At 44.0% G+C, this 27,084-nt stretch overlaps 1 protein-coding gene across 1 annotated transcript; it reads left to right on the top strand.

Annotated features, from left to right (window-relative positions):
• The first annotated feature begins 1,128 nt into the window (after positions 1-1,128).
• On the top strand, positions 1,129-25,188 carry GTF2H1 (general transcription factor IIH subunit 1). The gene is made up of 15 exons (XM_084262950.1): positions 1,129-1,240; positions 5,904-6,072; positions 7,918-8,110; positions 10,562-10,724; positions 12,326-12,419; positions 13,104-13,253; positions 14,309-14,388; positions 16,415-16,545; positions 17,675-17,762; positions 19,080-19,168; positions 20,020-20,137; positions 21,006-21,096; positions 22,522-22,637; positions 23,262-23,354; positions 23,921-25,188. Exons 2-15 carry the CDS (start codon positions 5,919-5,921, stop codon positions 24,005-24,007), a joined length of 1,647 nt encoding a protein of 548 aa, XP_084119076.1. The 5' UTR covers positions 1,129-1,240; positions 5,904-5,918; the 3' UTR covers positions 24,008-25,188.
• The last annotated feature ends 1,896 nt before the right edge of the window (positions 25,189-27,084 follow it).

Here is a 27,084-nt window from a genome sequence, read left to right as displayed (position 1 = left end):
AACAAATCTCGAGTGAGGGGACTTGAGGAGGACTCGGCCCCGGCAGCGAAGAGCGGAGCGCCGCCGGTAACCGCGCAGCGGACCGCTCGGCTCGGGGTGACGGCACCGGCTCGGCAGGACGCGCCGCCGCCCGAGGCGGCGGATCAAAGCCAGGCCGGGGGGCCAGACCCTTCCCCGGAACTCCGCTCGCGGGAAGCGGCGGCCGCCGGGACGCCTGACCTACCTCCGGACGCCGGCTGCCGCGGGCCCGCCTCCGGCCCGAGGAAGGAGCCGCACACCCGCCTGCCAGCCCGTCCCTCAGGCACCCGCAGGCTCACAGAGCCCCCCGGCTCCTTCGCACACAGCCGCCGCCGCGGAAAGCGGGCGGGGGACGCCGCTGACCCAGCCGCGCCCGCAGACCGAGCCCCACGGGCCACCACGGCCCGCAAGCGGGGCGCGGAGGAGGACAGGCGGAGCCGGCGCTCCCAACTCCGCGCTCCAAACGCCGCCGCGGGACCGGCCGTGGGCGGGGCCGCGGGGCACGGGGAGGCCCCGCCCCCCAAACCAGCGCGGCACGTGACCCGCGGGTGGGGCGGGGGCGCGCTGCCGCTCCGCGCTGCGTCACGCCGGGCGCGCCCGCGCGGTAGGAAGTCGCGTCACGCGCGCCCGCCTGTCCCGGTCACGTGCCGCTGACGCGCGGCGCCCCCTCCCGCCGCGGGCCGTTGCCGAGGGGAGGCCCCTCCCCCGCAGCGCGGTGGCGGCGGCGCCGCCGACCTGGAAGCGGAGCAGCCGGGTCGCCGGGGGCCGATGGCGGGGGACGAGAGGGACCCGCGTCCCGCGGGGCCGGGTGACGGCGGGGGCCGGGGAGGGCCGGGCGCGGCGGGGAGGGGGGGGCGGGGGCGGCGGCGCAGTTTACGGCTTCGTCACTCCCCCCTCCGCCCGCTACTGTCATGGCGACGGGGGAGGGGCCGTCACGTGAGCGGGGGGGGGGAACGGGAGGGGGGGAAGCCGGCCCGCGCCACGTGACCGTAGGGGCTGCGCTTGCTACGGCCCGTTCCCCGGTCACGTGAGGCGGGCTCCTTCCCCTCCCCCGCCCTCCCAGCGCCCCGCGGCTTGTTCCGGTCACGTGCCGCCCCCTGCCCGCCCCATGGCCCCGGCGGCGGCGGCCAGACCCCCGTAGCGCCCGTTCCCGCCCCGGGCGCCTCCCGCCGGCAGCAGCCAGCACGCCGCCCCGGAGCAGGTCCCCGCCATCGCCTGCACGGTAAGGGGACTGCCGGCGCGGGGAACGGGGAGGCGGCGGCGCCGGGCGCGCGTGTGTGTGTGTATGTGAGGGGCAGCGGGGCCCGATCCGCCTCCTGGCCGCGGTGACCGGCCCCGACGGCTCCCTCCCGGCTGCAGCGGAGCAGCTGCCCGGGAGTGCCACGGCGGGCCCAGTCCGCGACGGCCTTTGGCCTCCCTCTCTTCCTCTCTGCTCGCTCCCGGCCGCGGCGCTGCTGGAGGTTTAACGGCGGCGGCCTGGCGGGGCCAGGGGTGCCGTGAGGGAAGGGAGAGAGAGGCGCGGCGGCCGCTGCCGGCTTGCGACCACCCCCCCCCCCCCCCCCGGGAGAGGGGCGGCGGGAAGATTGCGGCGCCGCACCGGCGGGATCGGGGCTGGGGGGCACAGGGCTGCACCCCAGCGGCTGCGGGCAATAGACAAAGAGGTGCCCTCGCACCTCCTTCCCGAGCCGCTGCTACGTTCTGCCGGGGACGCCAGAAGCCGGACGGACCCCGCTCGTGCCCTGCCGGGGCCTTACGGGGTGTCCTCGGGCCGGTTTCGCCGCTGGCAGGAACGCTACACGAAGGGTAGGTGAGGCGAATCGCAGAGGGAGGCCGGATTGACCCTTCGGGCGGGCTCTGTGCATTCCTTCAGCTCGCTGCCGTGCTCGCCGGTGCCCAAGGCAAAGGCCACTTCTCGCAGCTCCCTGTCATGCTGAGCTGTATTCCTCTGACAGGTCGGCTGCCGCCCCTCGGCGGGCCGCTCTGACAGCTCCCAGTCCCCCCAGAGATCTCTGGGCCATAGGGCCGAATCACTGGGGCCCAGCCCAGTGCCACTGCGGTTCCGTGTGGGCCATTAGCATAGGCGTTGTGCTCTTCCCTGCGGGGAGTGGAAACTAGCAGCAAGGCCTGCATTGTATCTGCCAGAGCCATCCTGCCAGCCCACGTCTACCCTGACCGAGTCAGGATTATTAAAACATGTAAAGCTTTCCTTTATTTCTGCTCAGAACTCAATGAAACCATGTGAGAAGAGGCTGGAGTGAAATGCTGGTAGTGGAGAGCATTCAGAACAGGTGTTGTAAGGAACAGAGAAGAGAGCTACCTGGTTTTAAAAGTGATTAAGCAGAGTGGCTGTGTTAGAGGAAGGGTAACTGTTGGAATTGGATGGTGTTTCCAGGAGCTGCATTCACTCACACAGAGCTAGGAGGCAAGGGCTTATAGGTGGGTAAGCAAACGGGAGCCTTTTTTTTCTTGTTGTATGCCAACACTGCAGCTTCCTGATAGACCTTGCCAGTCATAAACTGCAGCTGAAATTAGCAGCCTCAAGACAGGCTTGATGATAAGTCATACCCCGTGGGTTAGGGCTCCTGATCAATCCAAGTGCTTTTCAGAACTATTAACCATCATTTCAAAAGCTCTGCTGCTGGAAAATTTAAAATAAACTGAGCCTGAGCTTCCTATTAAACGAGAGGAAAGTCCATCTTCCAGAATTTGTAGCTGAGAACTCTAATGCTGCTGCTTTTAGCAGCAGATTAAAAATTACCACGTAGAGCTGTAAAATACTGGGATTTCTCCAGGTGCATGTTGCAGTTCTTGCCCCTTTGAGCAGCAGTGTCATCATCCACAGTTCCGATTCCTGGAAACTTCAGTTGTTAAATATAGAGGTTATGAGATTTGGTCAGGCGTGAATAGATCATTGATGCCTCTCACCCTTCTGCACAGTAAGCCTTAAGTGTCCAAAAATAAAAGAAAATTGCTGGTGTGCTGCGTGTGCTTAGTGAGGACATAGGCTTCCCTTCTGCAGTTGGTAGGAGACCATCCTCACGCGGCTCTAGCAGCTGGGCGAGATTTCTAATTTAGAATTTTTTCCTGTATTTCTTGTAACAAGAAGCCATCTTGTTTTCATTAGTGAAAGGTGGTAGCTTTCCTAAATCCTTATTATTTTCTTTCTGATGTTCTGTTCAAAAGGCAGCTCTGGGTTTTCTCCATTTTGGGTAACGCTTGTGAGTTGTATCATCCTACTGCCACCATAAATTACTGCATGAAAACGGGAGCACAGCAATGGCATAAATAAGAACAGCAGTGAGCTAGTATGTGATTCAATGAAATGTAATAATACTGAATAGATTGATGTAGGGGTAGCTTGAGATAATTAATATAACTTTAATTTGTGTATTTTTAAGAATATATTTGTTTTGGATTTCAGTAGAATGTGGCTGTAACCGTATGAGCTGTTTCGTGAAAGTGGCTACAAAACTTAGCCATAACAGTGCAACAGCCTTGAACCTAAAGAAATTGAAGATAGGGAGGTCATAAATAATGAGACCAATTAAGAGACAGGGTATATCTTCTTTTCAGTTAAAAGGAGTTCCTAACTAGTTTGTGCAGGAATGTGTTTTGGTAACTGTGGAGAAAACCGTAAAGAGCATGTGCTGAGAGAAAGGAAGACATCCAGCCTTCCTCCCTGAAGACCACCAGAAGACCCTCTGAGTGTCACTGAGCATGCTCTTATCTGTGAGGAGTTAATGTAGAAGACTTCCTGGAAATAATTTGCATAACCCTGCCTTTTCTTATGATGAATATGTATAGTTAATCTGTATAAATATGAGAAATTTGGCTTTAATGGGCGCAGACATTCAGAGGAGCGATCCCTTGTGTGCCCAGCGCTGCAATAAAGGATACCTTCTTAATAAAGGAACTCACCAAGGCTAGTGAGTTTTGATTCCAGCTTTCCAAGCTGGAAATCATATGTTCACCCTCACAGAAGGTAGAATGAAGCACTGGTGGGATAATTGTGCGCTCACAGGTTGCACACTGCAGGGTACTGTGCTAAAAGTGCCACGGTTGTAAAGGAGAAGTTGCTAGTTGCTGGTTGCTGATCGTTTTCATTCGTAGTTGAAAGTCTGGTTGTAGGTGGGTGAAATAGCATGGTAGAAAAGCAAAGCAACTTGCATCAGAATGAGCCTGGATATGGCAATGCTTTCCTTTTTTTTTTTTTCCTTTGTGTTTTTTTTTTCTTTTTTTTCTTTTTTTTTTCTTCTGTTCAGTACAGGTTGAATTCCTTTGCATTCTGTGGCTTTGCCTCCACTGCACTGGATAATAATGACCTCAAAGGACTGTAAAGAAACAAAGGGAGAAAAAAAGTCCTTAGTCTTGCATCTGTTGAGGTTTCTAGTCTTAGAGTCTGTCCAGCTGCCTTTTTCCAGTAAGGATAAGGTGCTGATGAGAGACTATAGACCTGCAACAAGAAACTGCATAAAATGGTAGTATGGATAGCGCTGAAAAGGGAATAATGCTGCTGGTGAGACTGTAGTGGATTATGCTAGGAAACGGCCCTGAAATCATGCCATGCAGTTTTCTTTGGGCGAGGAGGGCTGCTCTGAATGTGGCACAGCATGTCCTAGTGACTGCTGCAGTGGTGCTGATGTGAAACCCCACGTTCAACTCAGCATCACTGAAGTCGTGAGCGAAGCTTTGGATGACTGAAATGATGGGGTGAAGCTTAAGTGCAGAGCCATTTTGCCATTAAGCCTTTGCATTTTACTTAAGGCATTTTAGAGATGAGTTTGTAAGACTTGCCAAAGAGAATGCTGTGTTACGGTCTGGATTGTCAGAGTAAAATATCCTATCTTGCTGCTGGGTTTAGAGGAAAAAACACGTGAATTTAAATGTTTGGAGTGACTGTTCTGTGATGTGTTCTAGTAGTGCGATAGCTGATGTGGGTTAGTGGTTGAAATTTGATTCAGGTTCCATCAAATGCTCCGGGTGTCATGTCAGCATTTGAAAACACTATTTCATGTATGGGTTTATAATGTTCAGAACACAGCAGTGGGACAGGCAAACATACCAAAGATGCAGTTTTTGGGTAGCTGTATGACAGCGTGTTGATAAAATGCAGTCATACTTGCGGTGTCCTTAATCTCTTGAGAAATTTAAGGCTGTGGGGTGAACCTGTAGTGAGGAACAATAGTGACTGCTGGGGAGAAGCACACAGCAGGTATCAGAAGGCTGGTTGGTGTGAGACTGGTGATAAAATCATCATTGTGTGGAAGTAGGTATGCCATTAGTCCCTCGGACTTTGGGGGAGAGGGATAGGAAACTGGCCAGCTGGAATAAAGTGTATAAAACTTTGCTAGAGCCGGGGGCAAAACCCACAACAATAAAAACAAGAGTGTAACTGGGCTACCTTATCTAGCAGAGAGAACTGAAAATCCATGACTTTTCACATACCTTGTATCCTTCCCTTTTCTGAAGTGACTTAACATCTGCCACTCACACTGACAAAGAGAATTGCTGCCAAACAGTAGAGGAGGTTTGAAATTTATGTCATGGCTTAGCTTCAGTATTCTTCTGAACTTGAAAAACCAGTAAAGGAGCATTAAACCAGGAAAATTTGGTTATCAGTTTAAATATAAGACTTGCAGGTCTTTCATCGAAACAAAGGCAGTATCAGTAATATAATTAGATTAATTATTTAGGCAGCTGACAATGTTGTTTAAATAAATTGGCTAATTGCTCTGACAGAGAGGAGCATAATTATATGGAATGTTTAAAAAAATGATGTAGCCATTAAAAAGTGGGTTACAATACTTTGATATATAGCTAGGAGTCGTGAAGGAGTTACAGTGAAAATAATTATACTAATCAGCTCAACTCTATGTTTTTAATAGCTCCCAATAGCCACAATGGCAACGTCATCTGAAGAAGTGTTACTGATTGTAAAGAAGGTACGTCAGAAGAAGCAGGATGGAGCTCTCTACCTTATGGCTGAAAGGATAGCATGGGCACCTGAGGGCAAAGACCGCTTCACAGTCAGCCACATGTATGCAGACATAAAATGTAAGTGAACACTTCTATTCCAGCTTCAGTAAGCTGTATTTCCAAACACGTTTACATACAGCCTAAAGCTTGCTTGCCATAAAACACTGGTCAGTAAGTTAGGAAGGCTTGCAAGGGTCTGGAGCTTTGGCTAGATTTTGCTGTGTAGCAGCAGAGGTCAGGACCATGGTGTGGTGTCACCAGTGTACGAAGGATGCTACCGCAGAACTTCTGCCGTCTTCCGATGTTTGAAGTTATATTGCATTTACTATTAACTTATGATAAACTTGTGCAGTACATTGAACAGGAAAATAATGTGTGCCATATGCTAGTAAAGGGAAGGGTGGGAGGAGGATTGAGGAAGAATATAGGTTTTTCAGGGTCTAACACAGAAACTATCTGGCATGTCATCTGTTAAACTGTGCATCTAAAGCTGTTTTAATTTTCATATAAAGTGAACCTTGCTCTTTTATTTTCATCTGACAGACCACAGCTAGCTGTGGAGCTATGTGCAGAAGTGCTAGCTTCTGTAGTTTGGCCTAGCTGGTAACATTCTGAATAAGCGTTTGCTGTTGCAATAGCAGAGTACTTGCAAGTCAAAGCTGAACAGTAAATGTCTATAGCGTGCTGCCTTTCTGGCTCCAATTAGTGCTCATATTCCATGTGCTGTAATGCCAAAGGAGGAAGAAAAAGAAAGTTGTATGCGTCACTTGGTAAAGGTTTAGTGATTACTGCTCTTTAAAGTCACATACGAGTACTGGAGCATGATCAACATGTGTGATGAATCAAGAACTAATTTCTTTAAATACATATGTAATAAGGAGTTCTGAAGTTCTTTTGACTCCCAATCATCAACTTTGTGAATGTTCTATTTAGCTATTTACTTAGACTTCAGCAGCTTATATTTTAAAGATTTACACATACAGGCATTGAAGTCTTTTTCACTTAGATGAAAGATCCTCTTTTTTTGTCACCTGAAATTAAAAAAAAGGGGGGGGTATTTGTAAATTTAGAATAGGCATGATGATTTAGTAGTGACATCTGTTTCCTGTCTCCCACTTGCTGTGGAGAAAGGGGTAAGATTCAAAGTTGGGTTAATGCCACTTGCAGTGCTACACTGAAGTCAGTCAGCAGTCCATAAACATAGTTGTTCAAGCCTCTGCTCCCTCTGGTTATGAGAAAGGAAGCGGGAGTTGGGTTTTTCTTATGAGTCACAAGGGTGTAATAGCTGCTTAGAGGCATTGGAGATTGGCTTTGGGAGTACTAGTAGCTGAATGAACTGACCACACCACTGTAAACCAGCCTACCTTTGCTGTCAACAGACACGCTCTTACCCCACCCTGCATCTGCTTTCTGACAGCTTTTCTTCTGTGGGAACTGGTCCATCTGAAAAAACAAAAGGGGGTACTTTTCAGTGGCTCAGTTCCTCAGTTCAGCTTGCAGCACAAACACTAACACTAGTACAAGACAGCAGAAAGAAGTGCAGAGGGGGGAATGAGGTTGTCACCTTTCAGCAGCAGCCTGGATGGGTACCAGCTTAAAGTGGTCCAGGTGATGACAGTCTAATTGTCAGTAGTTTTCTAATGGAGAATATGGGAAATGCAAAAAGGCATCAGGGCCCCTGAGCAGTAGCTGAAGGATGCTGAGCAATAGACTGTGTCCTACGTTTTGGAGAGGACAAGGTTCAGGGCTGAAAGTAATTTCAGGGGAAGACTCTATGTTCCACTTTCATGGCTGGAATTCACAACAGGATGATGGTGTTTAATTGGATGATGAGGATAACTGCTTATAAGCAAACACTCTAGGGAAGAGAGTTTCTTGTATAAGCTTACAGTCTGTTGCTAATTAATACTCTCTGTAATCTAGGCCAGAAAATCAGTCCAGAAGGTAAAGCTAAAATTCAGCTTCAGCTAGTATTGCATGCAGGGGACACAACCAACTTTCACTTCTCCAACGAAAGCACAGCAGTGAAGGAGCGCGATGCGGTCAAGGATCTTCTTCAACAGCTGTTGCCCAAGTTCAAAAGGAAAGCTAATAAAGAACTTGAAGAGAAGAACAGGTAAAGGGAAAGGAGCCTTAAAGTGTTTGTTGGGGCTTTTTGTTACCTAACTGTAGTGTATCTCTGCTAACAGTTGTGCTTGCAACATCATTAGTAACAGGGCATTCGTTTCCCTAGTAAAAATCTCTTCCCTTTCGCTTCAGACGGAGTTCCTTGAGACTTGTGTGACTGTAACATGTTGAGACTGTACTTGTGTTCCCAGTGATAACAGTCTTGAGGTGTAAAGGCAGCCAGGCTGGCTGACACCCAGTCTTTGTTACCCATGGCTATAAGATGAAAGCACCGAAGTGACAGCCCGTCTCTTCAGTCTTCCAAAGTATACATGTAGCGGAAAAGCTGCTTACAAGATTTTTTTTTCCCATTTTTGAGAAGTTCTCACCTTCCTTCATTTGTGATTTTTTTTTTTTTTGTCCTCCTTTCACCCTGCATAACTCCTTCCCTCCCAAACCTTTCCTGGTGCTTTATATTTCCTACTAAATTGCCAGGTACTTTTGTGCATCTCATTTGAGATGCAGTAGTTTGTAATTTGGTGCATAGGATGTTCATTCTAAAAAATGTTTTGAGAAGGAGTTTAGCACCCAAGTCCTTTTCCCAGAAGGGCTTTTAAGATTCACTTCTGCTCCTTTAAAATATTTCTGTTAAACCAGTCCTTGTAGCCATAGAGCACCCTCCTCTGCATCTGCCCAGATGAGTTTCACTTCATTCTAGCATCTGCTGTAAATCCTGTATCTGCTAGCTTCTGTTTCCAAACACCATCCTAGCTTTGAACTGAGGTAAATTAAAGTTAGACTTTTCAAACCATAAGAGAGTTGCCTCACTGGGCAGACTGGATCTTTATAAGGAGATTTCCTAGTAGAAGGGCAAGAGCCATTGTGCTGGAGCTCTGATGCATCCACGATTAACTGGTTCCAGTACTGCAGCAACCAGTAGGGTCTACAGCGGTACCGACTGCTGTGTCACTGTTACCATACCAGTTTCTTTAGCCACATGCCTTATTTCCAACAGCATTAATACCGAGTATCTGAGCAATCTTAGCTCTGAACCTTAGTATTCTTAACTGGAGTTTTACAGTATTACACCATGTGCTTTTCCAGTTACAGAAAAATCATCATCTCAGTCATAGTTTGTCCTTTTGATGATCAGAAGTCCAAGTCCAGTGTATAGGGCTTAATTAACTTAGTTTGCACCAGATGAGACAAAGTTTCAACCTGATCTGGAAGTGGAGGTACTATGTCCAGAGTCCCTACAGCACTTCCAGCATTTATTGGTATGTAGGGCTCAGGTACTTACCAAAATTCCAAGCTTTAATTAAATAATTAGAATAACAAACTGCTACCTGCTGCACTAATTTGTCAGAATTGCCACTAATCCATCTTTGTACCATCAGGAAAATCTGGAAAACCCTTCGTGGCTAAAACATAATGGGGATGTCCTGCCACAAAGGTTTCATTGCCACCTCATCCTACTTCATCCTCAGAGCAGCAACAGCCTCTCATTCAGCCCAGACTGCACTTTAGCCATTGTCCTTCCCTAGGCCACCTACCACGTATTCATAAGATGCTTAGCTTGTTTTTCTGTTTGTTTGCAAACGAACAAGACTCTGAGGTACATCACAGAATGTGCTGAAGATTATTAAGGTTGTTGGCTGATTCAGAGTGCACGTGCCCAGCTCCCTGAAAATAGCCTAGTGGGTTTCAAATTAGGGATACAGCTGTAGGAAAAGCTATGTGAACACAAACTAGCTGAAGTTAGTAACTGGTGCATACATTCTTTACATTTTGGATAGTAAACTTGATATTTGGATGATAACTTTTATAAACATTATTCCCTGGTGGAAGTAGTGACACTGTTTCTGTAGGACTACTTGTACTGCATGTGATAGTTAAGTGATGAAGGTCCTACTGTCACCAACAGAAACGTAAATGAACAAGCAGCTCAGGGTAATGTGTGTTTTAAGGTATATTACCCTAAATGTATTTTGTAATCTCTACTCCTGCACTGTAACAGAGGCCTGTAATTGCTGAGTTTTAAGATGATAAACAAGAACTGGATAGTGGGGAAATCTCCTTTCCTCCCTCCTACCCGCACAAGACCTTTGTTCCTGAAGCTGAGGAAAATTCATTGTGCTTTTTTACAGTTCAGTAGACCACAGTCCTGGATGTGCAAAAACACAAGAGCACCGCAGACTATTGTAGAACAAGATGTTAAGCCCACATTAACTTTTACCTGCTCATTACTGTTTTCTAACTTTTGATGCACTTCCTTAAGCATTTTTCTAATCCTTTCTTCTGAGACAAATACAGCTGTTGAGGTTGGTTGCATACACAATCTTTTTCCAAAATGCTGTGCATTTCTTAGGTTCTGTTGCTTTTGTGAACTCATGTTAGTTATGGAAATCCTAGTGATTTATTCTGCAACATTTCAATTCTATTCAATACATTCTTTTACCAGAATGCTGCAAGAAGATCCTGTTTTGTTTCAGCTCTATAAAGACCTTGTTGTGAGTCAAGTAATCAGTGCTGAAGAATTCTGGGCCAACCGTTTAAGCCTGAATGCAGGGGATAATGCTGCAGCACCTAGTAAGCAGGATGTGGGCATCTCTGCAGCATTTCTGGTACGTGGAACTTCTAACTTAAAGGATTTTGGAGCAAACAAATCAGGGAAAGTTGGAGTTCTGCTCATGTACTTTATTTCCATACACTTAAATGTTGTTCTTTTCTGGTTCTTCCACATAACATCTCCTTGCATGTTAGTTAGACTATTGGAAGCATAAAGAACAGGGGGAAAACCCAAACAACGAAATGCTTTGTGCAAAACTGCAACCTCAGAATTTTGCAATTTAAAATGCTCAGTTTGAACTTTAAATTGACAATAAGCAGATGTTGGGCATATTGCTGCTCTGCCTTTTGTAAACTAGGAATAAGGGTGAACTTACAGTCATTAGATTAGTCTATTAACTCAGTTAAAAAGAGTACCTCTTGCAGCATTGACATGTAGATGAAGCTGCAAAGGCTTTCCACACAAAAGGTTTTATCTCCCCCCTATTGTTTTTTCATATATTGAAAGCTCATTTTATCTCTCTCCTTCCCCAACTTTCTTTGTGTCACCTATTTGTAGAGATCGTGCTTGAGTAACCTCAGTGCAGTCTCTAATCTACGGACAGTCTTCAGATCCTCCTTTTGCTGCTTCAGCAACAAAATCCATGCAGAGTATGACTCTCTAGTTGGAATCCCCTTTCCACCTTTGTAATGACTGTGAACACATGAAGGATTTGGGAGGGAGAGAGGAGGTGGGAGTTCTTTTGTGACTTTACTGCTGTACAAACGTGGTTTTTTTCCCCCCATACAATACTTTTATTGGTTACCAAATGAACTTGATTACGCTGATTTCCCGTCTCATTAAACACCTTAACGTTTAAAAAACCAAACACAATAAAACTCAAACCTTCAGAACTGAAGCTTTCTTAAAATGACTGGCTGTGTTTGTGAAGAAGAACACTTCACATATTTTGTGTCCTAACTCAAAATAACTCTGACTCTGCTCAGAATGAGTATTTCTGTAGGAAGAAGATGGTACACAAAACTGAGAATTCAGGTGTACAGGAAAAGGAAGAAAAGAAGGCAGCATATGTAGTCATGTACTGTTTCCTGCCACTGAGAACTGGACTGAGCGCTTGCTGGCTCCAGAGTTTCTTAGAGATCCCTGAGCTCTCACTTGCAAGTTCTGACTAAGACTTACCCTCAGTTTTTACGTTCTATGTTATTTACCAATTATACTGAGGTGCTTTTAGTGTATAAGGAAATATGGTCTAAATAAATCCTTTTGTTAGTTCATTACCATCACTGATTATTCACTAGCTGCATTGTTGAATGAACAGCAAAATGTAGGCGTATACACTAAACATGCCCGTTTTTACTTTGAAACTATGCATACCTGCTTTTGACTGAGGGAGTGGTCTTTGCTTTTCATTTTCTAAAGCTACAATCTACTTGTTCAACCCTCCCTTAAGTGGCAGGTATAATAATCAATGCATACTACTTAATTTCTCAACTAAAAATACCTATTTATGGTCAAAAATGCTATGGATTTTTGGAGAAAGAAGATAATTTTATCTGCAGCAGGATTTGATTGCAAGGCGCCAGGTTTTTCCCCTCTCTCCAGTTACAGAAGACATTCAGACATGACTGTTTTTCCTGCCTGTATGCTTTTTCTTAGGCTGATGTACGGCCTCAAACAGATGGCTGCAACGGTCTGAGGTATAACCTGACGTCGGATATCATCGAATCCATCTTCCGGACATACCCTGCAGGTAAGAACAGTGCTTCACCTAATAAGTACAGGCATTTAAGATTTGGTTTTTACTGTCTTACTGTGGGAAGACTAGAATGTTAGTCTGAGCCTGGAAGTATAAAGGACTGTATCTTCAGTCCTCTAGATACTTTTTCCCTCCCTCATTTGATGGATGGGGAGAAGCATGTGTTAAAACATGCTTTTGACATGAAAACTTAGTTTTAAGTGAAAACATTCTAACTTGTCACATTGATTTTTTTTATTTTTTTTTAATTGCTAGTAGATATTTGTCTCCCATCATACTGTCCTACTTTGTTATTTTTCATGAAATCACCTTTGGGATGAAAATAAGCTGATTTCCGTCATTCCCCTACGCTATCCTGACCACTGACACTGGCTCACTTTGGCCCAGGTTAAAGAGAATAGATCTTTTTGGAGAATAACTAGAACTGTGGTAAATCAGCATTCTTGTTTTTGTGCCATTCAAATTAGAGTGTTCACGTGCATTTCTTTTCAAAGCTTTAGCTAGCATGGCAGGGTATATAAAAAGTACCTGCTTGCTTATGTTTCACTCCTGCATTCCCTGACTTGTAATTGGTATGGATGAAGGCAGCATTAGGCAGAAAGCAGGGGTATTTTAATGTAAAGTACCATGGTAAGATTTGCAGAACAATTTGTAATCATTATGGGGTTTTGTTCACAGTAAAAATGAAATATGCAGAAAATGTTCCACATAACATGACTGAGAGGGAATTCTGGACACGATTTTTTCAGTCTCATTATTTCCATCGGGACAGGCTCAATACAGGCTCAAAAGACCTCTTTGCAGAATGTGCCAAACTGGATGAAAAAGGTAAGCTTTTTTTTACTGTGTTTCTGCAGTAGGCTGCTACACTCTCGGCTGTAGCATAGAGCACAACGCTCAAGAGGTGTATCTAGTAAGCCTAGCAAAGCTGAAGTTTTCTTATATTCCTTTACTGAGCATCTTATTTGTTAGACTGTAAAGTAAAAGCTACAGATTGAAAGGTAGCTGTAGCTTTGCTATTCTTTTAATAGTGAGTGCATTTCTTGAAACAGGGTAGCCCTTTGAAAGTGACAGCACCAGAAATACTCTCTATCACAACTCAGGCAACAGTGAATCTATGTTAAATTCCCTAATATGCTATCATGGTAGCTTGATTATGCTCTGCCATCAGTTACTATGGAATAGTTTTGGTTATTTAAGGCTATGTTTTGTGGTACATGCAGGGTTTACAACAGGTACAGTTTTTGTTAAAGATCAGATGTTAGAACCAGATGAATATGGATAGTGTTTAAGATTTCCCAGAGGAGTTGCCCTGCGTGTTCTCTGTCAACCTTTGTAATGTGACATCTTAAAACATTATCCAACTTCAGTTTTCATGGAACTCTTGAAGTAAGTTTGTGATGATACAGGTATATGGACAGCTGACATCACCTAACACCATTCCTTTGTACCCCTGCTGGGGAGTGTTCTATTAGGAATCCACACTACTTCTCATGTAAAAAGCTATTGCTAGGTACAAATTACTATTCTACCCAAGACAAAGCAGCAAAACAGTGCCAAAACTAGGAAAAAAAACATGTAATAAGACTTCCCAGTTCTCACTAATACAACTAATATAGCAAAGTATCAGTTTTTCCTCAAACAGTAGTCAGCAATATGAAGAGGTTGATGAAAACAGTACTAATTATTAGGATGATCTGTACAGGTTTATTGCTTTTTTTAAATGTAATTTGGAAAAGGATTGAAAGTTTAAAGTGATACCTGGACATCTGCAGAACCTTTATCTTATCCTTTTAAAGGTTAAATATAATGTAATTAACCCACAATTATTCCTGTTTGTTTAGATACAGTTTCTCACAGCTTTTTTTCTTTGTTTTATGCAGGGTTGAAAACAATGGTGTCTCAAGGAGTAAAAAACCCTCTGATAGATTTAACAGCTTTGGAAGATAAAACTTTAGATGAAGTAAGTGCAAAAGAATCCCACCCCAAAACATAAAACCCAACAACCCACCCACCCACGCCTTAATTTCCTTTAAAAAGAAAGAGAAATGGTAATTCTGTCTACCTTGGTGTGCTGGGTGTAAATGCAGGACTTCCCTTCTTTAAAGGATCATTTCACTTGGATGGTGCTTTTGTCTGAAGTGGGCTCTCTGCTTTCATCCTACCTTACAGAAACTGCAACAACGTAAGGAAGAGTAGCACAAACCAGAAAAAAGCCCCTTTGCATTTGTTCTCCCTTTGAACATTGCTATTTATTTGATTTGGCTTAATTTTAGGGACATATTATACAGTTTTCTTTCTTTAGATGTAAATACAGTGTTTTGCTAAAATTAGGACTAACTTGAACTATTACGTGCCTCCAAGTAGAAACTAAAACAATTGTTATAAATGACATATCTTAATGTAAAATAACTTAAAAATGCACTTTTCTGTAGTTGATGTGGCTTAGAAGTTTAAGTTGTAATTAATAATGGTTCTGCATTTCTCAATTTTGTTGTTTGGGTGGTGTGGGGGTTTTTTGTTAGTACACAGGTACCAGTCTGAAACTGGACTAGGAATTTAGGGGTAGGCATGCTTGAAGTTTCATGCAAACTACACTACTTTGCTTTTGAAACTGGTTAACTTCAAGTATTAAACCAAGCATGGGGTAAAGAGATGAGCCTGTGCAAACCACACGGCCAAGTGCAAGGTCCTTCACCTGGATTGGGGCAACCTGCGGTATCAAGACAAGCTGGGGGATGAAGGAGTTGAGAGCAGCCCAGAGGAGAAAGACTTGGGGGTACTCATGGACAAAGAAGCTCAACATGAGCTGGCAAGTGAGCATTTGTGGCCCAGGAGGCCAACCACAGCCTGGGCTGCATCAAAGTGAACGTGGCCAGCAGGTCAGGAGAATTGGTTTTCCCCTCTGCTCTGCCCTAGTGAGCCCCTACCTGGAGTACGGTTTCCAGCTCGGGTTCTTGGTACAAGAAGGAGGTGCATCTGCTGGAGCAAGTCCAGAGAAGGGTAATGAAGATAATTACATAGGCTGGAGCACCTTGCCTATGAGGACAGCCTGAGAGAATTGTGCTTGTTCAGCCTGGAGAAGAGAAGCCTCTGGGGTGACCCTAAAGGCCTTCCAGTACCTAAAGGAGCCTACAAGAAGGCTGGAGAGGGCCTGGTTACAAGGGCTTGTAGTGATAGGACAAGGGGTCATATGGCTTTAAACTGCAGGGGTCATATTTAGATTAGATATTAGAAGAAATTCTTATCTATGAGGGTGGTGAGGCCCTGGCACAGGCTGCCCAGAGAAGCTGTGGCTGCCCCCTCCCTGGCAGTGTTCAGGGCCAGGTTGGATGGGGCTTTGGGCAGCCTTGTCTGGTAGAGGGTGTCCTTGCCCACAGCAAGGGGTTGGAACTAGTTGTCCTTGAAGGTCCCTTCCAACCCAGAATATTCTGTGACTCTGAAGTGATTTGCCTTCAGCCACCTGGTGACTGGGGAACACTGCCAACATTAAGGCTTGAGGGTTTGGGGATTTTTTTTCCTGTTTGTTTTTTTTCTAAATTGCTAGTGGCATCACATCCTCCTGACAGGTGTCATTTAGCCTGTGGGCTGCTGGTGTCCCACAAGATGTTGAAAAGATGTCAGTAAAACAATTGCTAGCTCCTACTTGCCATCCATGTCTGTGTTTTGTACAGGCAATCCTTACATTTTTTAAAAAGCTAGTTCTGTTTTTACTTACAACAGATCATGGGCTTATAGAGAAAAGTCTTTAAGGCAGAGTTTCTCTCAGACACCTATGAACTGCCAAGTGCTGGCACCACAGCCTGTGGCATCTTTTTCAAAACGCAAGAGGCAATTGTGGGGTAAGGTAGGAAAATACTGCTCCATCTGATGATGATGCTCTGAGCTCAGTAGTTCAGAAGAGGTGGTATGTAGGCTTTCTGACTCAATGGAACACAGAGAATTGTCCTGTTTTGGGGTAGGAGTAGCTAATGTTGTTTTCTTTGTAGGGCTATGGTGTTGCTCCTGTGGCCTCTACATCAAATGCCTCAAAATCAGCTAGAGAAAGTAGCAATGCTGCCATTATAAAACGCTTTAATCATCACAGTGCCATGGTCCTTGCAGCTGGCCTCAGGAAACAGTAAGTTTAAATGTTGTGTAAAAGCTTTTCTGTAACATTTTAAGGAATTTCCAAAAGGAAAACACTTCAATTACTCACCCAACCTTTTCTTTTCATTTTTATGCTCTAGAAAAGAAAATACCTTTAGGTTCCACTTCAATTCATAAAAGTTTTTCAGAGCTGTCTGAGATGACACATGCTGGTTTTAGCTGAGTTCCTATGCAAGCTGGTCAAAAAAGGAGAGGATGTTTCTGCCTGTAGATCTCTAGCCCCGGTGAAGGCTGCAGGAGTGGTATTCTGTTTGCTGTCTGGAGAGGATGCCTGGGGCAGGGGGTTCCTATCACCTGCCTTCCAGAGCAGGTCTGCTGGGGTGCATGGACATAAGTAAATGAATGATCCACCTTGTGGCATGGGTGGATCAGAGGAAAGATTCCTCCAGTGCAGTATCCTGCCCCTAGGCAAAAGGTCTCAGCTGGCTATGTATATTTACACCAGACTTCATAAATGAAACTTCTGAGAGGTGTGAAATGGGTTTGATGTGGTCTGCTTTACAACTGGCTAGACAACCAGCAAAGACTTACTGCTCTACCCAAATCCTACAGACCTTACCTGTGAGAGATCTTAATTAAAGACTCGCTTGTCTGGGTAGCTGTGCTCACTCACATTGCTCGTCTTGCACAAACTGAATCGTGGACCCTAAACGATCTCTTCTGGGTAACGTGTGTTTCCATTTGTCAGTGCGTAAAGAGACAAAGTGAGAGCTGTCATTCTGAAACAGCAGGATCTCAGGGCTCCCACAGCTCTGCTAATACCTGGTTGGCACAAGCGTGTGTGCACAGAATTTCTGATTTAGTGTCACGACTTTGCTATGCCCCACTGGCATTGTTGGCATGCTACTCTTTCTGGAGAGAGGGAGAAGCACCCTCCCTGCTGTTGAATTTGCCCCCTTGACAAACAGAGTTATTTCAGGAGTTGGTTCCTTCTATCTAGATGAGCTTCTAGAAGTGAAGACGTAAAGGGAAAAGAAGTTGATATACAGTATGTGAACACGCATATAAACTCTTGAAACATGTATTTACTTTGTCTCTAGCTTGTATCTTTAAGTTTCCTGTGAGGTGAATTCTTCTTAATGCTGTTTCTCTATTTTAAGAGAAGCACAAAATGACCATTACAGTGAGACCAGCAGTACGGATGGAAACTCCAGGGATTCAGATTTCTTTCAGCCACCAATGAAAAAGGTATAAAGTTGGCTGATGCCATTCTCATTGAGCGGAACTGGAGGCTCTGTCTCTTGAAAGATTGCTGAAGGTTCCCTACTTGTTGTATGATGCATCTAGAGTGATACTTACTTAGCTTTGCTTAGAAGTACATAGAGTAAGAACCTGCTAAGGGCCTGTAAGGACCTTTATACCACTGCTAGTAAACACAGGTAGATCACACCTGGAAGGTGTTTACCTCTTCATTAGTGCCAAACAAAAGTGTAAAAAAATAAAACACCTACCATGCTTATGATTGGAAAGAACCAGATTTCTGGGTCCATTCAGTTAGGTTCTGGTTTTGCTCTGCCTCCTCCCCATTTTTTTTCCGCCAGATGCTGAAAACTTCTGAAGACCATCCTTCTGAAAGGGATATTGATTTTCAAACACCAATATTAACCTGGCAAGTGTATTGTTTGTAGGAGGGATAATTACACTGACCCATGGCAGCCTTCATCACAAGGGCAGAAGCTGAAGTGAGGTTAAACTGAAAGCATAGGGTTGTCTGGTGCACTGAAACAGAGCAACAGACTGTTTTAGACTAACCATAGCAGGTCACAAAGTAAAAGAGAGTACTGTAATTTCCACAAAACTGAATTGAACACTTGGCTAGCATTGACAGTCTAAACAGAAGATGCCAGGTGGACTCAAAACCCACATATATTGGAAGAAAAGGTTGTAGAATACATATGCTGTTAAATATCAAGGTAGCCAACAGCTTTGGCTTTCCTGAAAGCTGCAGTTCTTACTGTGAGGTAAAGAAGATACAAGGACTAAAATAAATGTGATGAAAAGAGGAGTGAAAGAGTAGCATGGAAGTAGGAGACTGCAAAAAAAAAAAAGCCACTGTTTGCATAGAGTGTGATACCACTGTGCTGTTACTTCTCACCGCTAATGCTCTTGCTCTTCTGTCACAAAATAGCTTGGGTAGTTACTTAGACTTACGCTCTGATATGCCAGCCATTGAATTGCTGCTGTTTCTGCTAGTCTGGAGATAGATGGACATTAATAGAGAGCACAAAGAATGACCTACGTACAGCAGAGCACTTTTTGGAAGCAGCAGGGATTACAGGTTTTGGCCAGAATCTGCAGAAAAGGTAGTGCCAAGACTTCCAAATTGCATACTCTGAACAAGAGCGGGCCCTGCTCCCTCTGGAGGGTAGGCACCAACCCTTCCACACTCTCTGTTTTTAAAGTTAGGCAACCCTTTTGTGTAAGCTCAGCGAACTGGGAAGAAGCACTGCATGCATCAAATTGTGTCCTCATTAGTAACATGTATAATTATTTGGCTTATTTTAGGTGAAACTGCAGGAATCCATTGAATATGAAGATTTAGCAAAGAATAATAGCATTAAAACTATTGCACTAAACTTAAAGAAGTCCGATAGGTAAGTTTTACAAAACGCACACAGCTATTTCAACATACTCAGTGTAGCAAGTCTGTCACTGTAGCCTGCACAGAATCTCTGCTGAGCCACACTCAAATTGTTTAGGGCAAGTTTAGAATCCTAATATGAACTCCTGCATAAACCAACTTTCAAAGGATTCCCATTTAAATTTGTGTTTTGTTTTTGTCTTGATATTCAGCAATTTAAATCTCTGTAAGCCTACTTTAAGGGCTTTGACACGATTTCTGTGAAGGTCTAACAGACCAGTATCCACAGTTCAGCACTTCCTTACAGTAGAAAAATGTCTTTTGCACATCTTGAAACATCCAAGATTCCAAGGGAAGTCCACACTCCAGAAGCAAAAGTGCTGTCAGTCAGGACAGTGCAGCCTGTTCACTGGTCTAGTATTTTTCTAGTGAGAATCTGCTTATTTTCTGGACTCCTGAGTTCGAGAACCGCAAGATGTAACTTCAGAAAAGGAGGAAAGAGAATGGTTCCAAACATTTGCTTAACTTCATTTACCTTGGTTTCAGTGGAAAGTGGTGTGGATTGCCCCATGCTAACAATATTCCCAGAACTAGGTGGCACAGATAGCTTTCCATTAGCAAAATAATACTCCCAAAGTTCAACTTTAGAAGCTCTTATTTTGCTGTCATACTATCCCTAACCCAACCTTTTCCCATGTGGCAATATACTTTGTTTTGTCAATAAATAGGATTTAGGTAGTAGCATCAACAGTTGCAAAGCATCTAAAATTGAAAACATTTGAAGAACTGTCCATTGAGTTTGGTGTCTTATTTTACCCACACTCCTATTAATACACTTCTCTCTTTCCTCTTCCCATCTCACAGGTATTATCATGGTCCAACTCCAATTCAATCACAGCAATATGCAACCAGTCAGGATATAATTAATTCTTTTAATAGTATTAGGCAAGAAATGGAAGCATATGTACCCAAACTAACTCAGGTACGGCAGAATACTCAAAAATACCTAATTCCCTTCTCAATGTTACCATGTTGCTTTCTATGTAACTTTGCATCTCAGGTCTACCAGTATTTTATTTTTTCAGAGTAAACAATTATCCCAAACAATTTTATGTTACTCAATTTATTTTACAGTTTTAAGCAATACCTTTTGAGCTATTGTGTTTAAAATCTAACCATCAAAATACTGAGTCATTGCTGATATTCAGAGTTACATTCTAGTTACCATGTTCTTTTGAGGAAATGATAAAAGTATAAAATAGGAAAGCAGGAGAATTGTGCAATGTGAAGCACAGGCCAGGGTCATTCATCCCACCTCCTGAAGTTTAGGATGTAATGCTCTGAGGAGGTCATACTAAGAATGCCTATAAACAAAGGGGTTTTCTGCTCCTAAATGCCTTGTGGTAGTACATAGATCTTATTGGGCTGCACAGAAGCTCTGTCCTGGCAACTGGAGGGCAGCAAAGCCCTGCCAGTCTCCCCAGCCAGTATCTGAAGTTCCTCTGCTCATAAACCAAGATCTGGCCTTAAGTAAAGCAGCTGCAACTGTAAATGTGTCACTTCTCTGTACAGCCATTCTCTGTCTTGTTTCAAAGTAGCTGCACAGCCAGTTCATTTTACTAGGGAAAGAAAAGGTTTGTCCATAACTAATTGGAGAGCTTTCCCTGAAAATATGAGCTATAGCACTTAAAGGCACTATGTCTAATCTTGGAGAAGGGCAGACTCTTCATCAGAGCTTCCATTGTATCTGCTCACCTCTATCTTTGCCACTGGAGTTCAAATGCAACTTAGTTTTAAAAGACTTTGTTGGAAAAAGTGATCTGAAATATCTGCTCCCTCTCTTCCTGTAGGTTCTTTCAAGTGGTGATGCTACTAGCACTATTGCAGTCCTGTCACCTGGAGGAGCACTTATGCAGGGTGGAACACAGCAAGCCATAAACCGTAAGGATTGAGGATATATAATACCATAATCATATCTTATTGCATTATACAGCTGTACCTGGCTTGCTGTACCTTACAGTGATAAAGGAAATGATGGAAACGTGGCTGGAGTAATACTGGTTACAACAGCAGAACAAAACCAACACCCCAGCCATACCACAAGGGTGGTACTGGCTCCACCAGTGCTGAGGCAAGCAAGGAATACTTTACGGAGCAAGTGAGGAAGGATACACTTGATACTAAGTCCTCTTAGAGATAATGGGGTTTGCTTGTTCAACATTTCTCTTTTCTGATCTTGTCCTGGATGTTTAAAAACAAAGGCATCCTCTGGGAGAGCTCCAAGGGGGTGAGGTCTAGACAATTGTCTGGAACTGGGGGGGTTTGCTGCCTGTGTTTAAGATCCACAACTTGCTATGAAAAAGGACAACTTTCTTTGCAGACTGCAAGGGCAAAACAGATAACACCTTCTCACATCTCCATTCAACCACCCCTTTCCCTGTTGTCACATTCCTGCCAGTCTGAGCTCCTGTCTCTTTAGTCTCACAGCAGATGAATCCCTATATTCACAAGGCAGGGTTTATTCAGTCTTACAGTTTATCTTTGTGTACCTGGCCTGAACAGCAGCAGGAGCTAAGTCTGACAGCTGAAGTATGAGTTCTTTGTGGTACTGAAAAAAAAGCAGTCAGCATACATAGCAAGGCTTCCTTGCTCATCCCAGTTGACAGACTGGTGCTACATTTGATTTCCTGAGCTGATCACCTTTTTTTCCCACCCCTCCCCCCTTCTCTTTTTCTCCCTAAACAGCCTCATCCTAGAGTTTGGTATTAACTGTTCAGTCTACTGTGCTCATCACGCTCAATTACTGTGCTTTTTGCCTTTTGTCTTTGTTTTTCTATGAATGCAGTTCCCTCCCTGTTCTTGAGCCCTGTTGCCCTTTCTTCTTTAAGAGTACCTGGGATAAAGTTCCTTGTTCCTGCCTGGATTTTGCATGTTCCTCATGCTGTGACCATATTCTCATTGACAGTGCAAGAGAGGGAAAAGTTTGCAGTATGCACCATGCAGTGTTTAGCGCTGTGCTGTGGAGACACCAAGGTGCTGGTCCCAGAAGCAGCACTGCCACACTGGCAGAACAATACAAATACAGTGCTTCTAATCCTGGGTTAGGTTTGGTGTCCCTTCTCTGCCTGGCATAGATTTCTCTATAACATACAAGCTTCCAAGCATATAGCCCTAAACAGCAGCTGACCTAATCAAATAGTGCCGATGGTCCTACATCAGGTGTGAGGCACCTCAGTGTTCCCTCCCAGCCACCCTTTCTGGGATTGTAGGAGAAAGGTGCATTGCTGAGCTCCTCCATTAGCCTTCCACTCCCAGTTTTTGTATGACAGTTTGGAGCAATGCAACAAAATCTTTTTCCTGTTGCAGAGATGGTGCCAAATGATGTTCAGAATGAACTAAAACACTTGTACGTGGCAGTAGGGGAACTGCTACGACACTTCTGGTCCTGCTTTCCTGTTAACACGCCATTCCTAGAAGAGAAGGTAAGGAGTAGCATGGCCCTGGCCATGATGTGGCCTGGTCATGGTTCAGATGATGGTCATTAACTTCAATTGCAGAACCAATACACATGCTTTTGAATCAGTGCAGCATTTACTCATCCCTAGAGCTGAAGGTCACAAAGTAACATAAACCATGACGTTTAACAGTTCTGCTGGTGCCCTTGGGTAAAACCCTCCCTGTGGCCCCACACCTGTCGTCCCCCTTTAGGGTCAGTCCTGGTGAGCTAGCTTAAACAGAACCATCAGCTACATTCTGGCCACAGATTTCTTATTCTCAGTTTAAAACACAAACTGAAGCCCCCCTTCCCCAACTCTAAGATACAATCTCAACAGCCACAGTTACACCAAAGTGTTCTTGTTTTTCTCTCCATGGCAGAAGTCATTCATAGCTGCTGTATGCTGCTTTTTAGAACAGAGCTGCCTTCAAAAAGATAGGTCTGTCTATGCCCAGGTATATAGCTGTAACCACAGTGTAACAACTTTCCTCCTTCCAGCTAGTCAAAAGAGCCCTCAGAACTAGTTACAAGGTGTTTTGTTAGAGAAAAAGTTGCTAAAGGAAAATAAATGTTGGTGCAAGTGATTGTAATACTGGTTTCTGTGTCTCAGGTTGTGAAAATGAGGAGCAACTTGGAAAGATTTCAGGTTACAAAGCTCTGCCCATTCCAAGACAAGATTCGGAGACAGTATTTAAGCACAAATGTAAGGGGGAAATACTCTTTTGCCTTTAATTATGTGGGTGCATATTATTAATTTGAATCATAATTACCAGAGGATGGTGGCTTTATTATTTCTTATCCCAGGGCACTTGATGTTTTTTGTTAACTAGGAAACAGGCAGAGGGAAATGGGGTACACAGTTAAGCATGCCTTCTCTCCCTGTACGACTTGCTGAGTAATGCCAGACACTGTCAAGAACTAATTGGAAGTGACCCAAGTGGGCAACAAATTCTTTCAATTCCACCCTGAAGTAGAACTGTAGTGGGTTTCAAAAATGTCTCCCACCATGTCAGACCTGAAGTTGTCACAGACTAATTACTGGAACAGGCAGCACAGTCAAGTGTCTCTTCTCAGCTTCCTGGCTCCTGAACTGCTCCCTCTACAGCGACTTTGCAGTAGAGCCCCGAGGCCCTTTCTGTATCTCTGATTTTAGCCAGATTAGTCTTAACGAATATAAGGAAGAACCCAGCTGAATGTCTGACCAAAGGGAGGGGATGGGATCTGGTTTCCAGTAGCTGAGATGTCTTTTTTCTCCCCCCTCTGTCTCAGTTGGTAAGTCATATAGAAGAGATGCTGCAGACGGCCTACAACAAGTTCCACACGTGGCAGTCCCGGCGCATGCTGAAGAAGACGTGAGAACACAGGCTGTGCAGGTTTGAGAGCAACATCTGCAATAGGTGTAGGATACAGCCTAGCATATCTGCAGATCTTATAGTTGTTGCAGGAAGACCTGCAAGCTGTGGACTTCTGGAAATGATGCTAACTGAACTTGCACATTTTTGAAAAAGAACTGAGATTAAACTTGAAAACTAGGGAGAAAAACAAGGAAGAACCAAAACAGAAGAGCTGAGGCGCAAAAATATTTAAAAGACACTGTTTACTGCAGTTACTCAGGAACTGCTTTTGATTTGCATAAAGAGCTGCTTTCAGAAATTAAAAAATCTAAAGAGGATGTATTAATAAAATCTGTTTTCTGTCTAACTTTTGTTTTTTAAGAAGTGTATGGCACAGGGTAGAACTCAAAAGTTTTTCTTCACTGGATTCTGACATTTTATTGAATTCTGTTTGTACTTTCTGCAACAGTTAACAATGATATTTTAAAGTAACAGCTGAGACTGTTTTTGCTTCAAACATCTGGGAGAGCACAGCTGTCGGAAGACAAGCTTCTGCCATATGTTTCCCCACCAATTGGAAGCAAGAGACATTGCACTGGAAGCTGTTTGTGGTCTGGGGTCCCTAAAGGCACATGGGGGCAAACTTTTGCCTGAAGTCTTGGATTTTTATGCAGTTTTTTCAGCCATCAGTTTTGCATGTTTTCCTTTGAGTGCAAGTGTGTGCTACTGCAGTCTCTTTTTTTACGGTGGCATTTGTTTTGAGGAGAGAATGCATTTTTAAAAACAAAGTTAAATAAAGTTTCTTACAAAAGAAGTCACTTATTTTCAATTATTAGACATTTTTTATTTCTTCTCCTAACTCTGTTTTCCTTCACTCGTCCCTTTTGACTGTTACACTATTTTTGGCGAATTGATAATCATTTCAAAGAGAAAAACCGTGGTACTTACACAGGCCGTAGATACTGGGAATCTGTGCCATACTTCCTTCCAAATAGAGTCAGTTCACAGTTTCAGACCAACTTGTCTTGTATTAAATGTGACTTAAATGCAAAGTAAACCTGTTTTCTATAGTATATGCAGTTTAACGACATCCTTGTATTTTGTTCTCATCTTGACTGTGCTCAAAGCCCCAGATGGGCTTCCGAACTTTTTTACTTCCGACTAAATGCGACTGTTAAGAGATGCATTTACCACAGAGACAAATCAGAGCGACAATATCTCTTCAAAGCAAGCACAGCAGTGTTCAGCAGGGCAGAGGGACTTCCCATTAGCCTGCATGATGGTGTAACTCTAGGTTTTGCCACCATCGATTGGTATGATGTTAAAACGTGGCAGCCTGGTGGTGGGCGGAGACTGGCAAATTCCTACAGCGGGAAAGGTGTATCTGTATAGCCAAGTCTGTGTGTGTTCTGTGCTGCTGCTCCATTTATGCAAGAGGGGTTTGGGTTTTTTTCTTTAACTGATGCGTGGAAGTCAGCAGCTGCTTTTTACCCAGTGTTTTTGGATTTTTGTATTATACTGATATTTTGGTAAAAGCTGAGTTTCAGTACTATGTCACTGTCTGCACCAAAATTCTGTTTGGAAGTGTATGAATATTGTTAAGCCTAGTTTCCCTGTCTGCTTTTGCAGATAGATGCATGATACCTGCTCTGTGGTGTTTATGTGGTTCTGCTACAAGAAACAACTGGGCTCAACCAGAGGTGCCCATTATTTTTGACAGGGCGAAAGCATCGCTAGGAATAAACATACAGCATTTGGGGGGATGAAGTGCAAGAGTTGTCAAGAGTTACCTCTTGTGATAAACAAACCGATTCTCTAAAATTTAGACTTAGGGTATGGCTTTATTAAGCCTAATCCTCTTGTAAGTGCAGGCAGCTCCCAGAAAGAAAGAGTAGTTTTGTTCTCCTCCACTCCAAAGATTGATCTAACAATTCCATGGCCAAATTTCAGCTGTTCAGTGAAAGTTGTAACACCTTTCATCATCTCAGAGGACCAGGTTCAAGAACATTGTGTGTGATTTATATTCTAACTGTGCCTGAAGCTATGAACAACGCATTTGAGTATTAGACTGCACTGAGACTTCATTTAAAAGAAAAAAACCCAACAGACAGGAGAGTTTTGAATGTGGAACTAACTCACCTTTGATTTGAATCAGTATTTAGTGTTCTGGCAACACTGGGCAAATGGTTTAGCCCAGCAGAAAAGTTTCAGTGCATCACAAGAGCATTCTGCAGTACAAAGGACTGTTGTTTATAATCATTGTGGGGGGTGGTGTTGCAATAGCTTTAAATTATTATAGCGATTCTGGGCTATCAAAATGTACCTTAACGAACAGATCGGGTGGGGAGAGGACTATGATACTAAATTCAACAGTTTTGCCTGGAGACTGTACAGGCAAGGCTGCTATGCACTTCATATTGCTTTTCAGGTATTGTGGCAATAAGGCACAGGCCCCTCCTGAAGTAAGGGAGGTAAACTAAATATCCTTTCTTCTACATTGTGTTCCCCTTTTCTGTAGCATGGTCCAAAAACCCAGATTCATTCCTTAAGTTTTGAAACTGAATCTTCATGCATTATATTACTATTGGAATCTTTATACTGACTTGTATTTTTAATGAGAATTCATAAAACTTGTATCATTGGCATTGATCTAAGATTTGTAGAATAAACCCTATGAATTCTAAAGTCAAGTCTTCTCTAATGCTTAGGCTGGTGTTTGCTGATGTTCAATTAAATCCCAAACAGGCTCCCTTCAGGTCTGAATTGAGGGAGCTGCCTACAGCACTAGTTCAGCTGTCCCTCCCTCCACGCTGGTAAGAAGAGATCAGAAACAAAACTGTTACAATACAGTTACTGCCAGAGTATTTCAGTTTTTAGAGGTTGAGAATTTCTTGTGCCACACAGGGAACCTGCAGCATTGCTAGTGCTCCTGATCATACCAAAGCCAGGTTAAATCTCTGCTTGTTCCATGTATCAGTCCAGCAGCTGTTGGTTCAGGAGAGCCACGCAGGTCAGCCATTCAAACCCAAGCTCTGCTCGTAATGGAGAAAGGAAAGCTTGAAGCAGGCACTAGCACAGGTCTGTCTCAGCTTGTTTGTA

Source organism: Gallinula chloropus, assembly GCF_964237585.1.
Source record: "Gallinula chloropus genome assembly, chromosome: 4".
Classification (NCBI taxonomy): domain Eukaryota; kingdom Metazoa; phylum Chordata; class Aves; order Gruiformes; family Rallidae; genus Gallinula; species Gallinula chloropus.
Note: the sequence above shows the minus strand (reverse complement) of the source record. Positions and strands in the feature narration are given on the sequence as shown.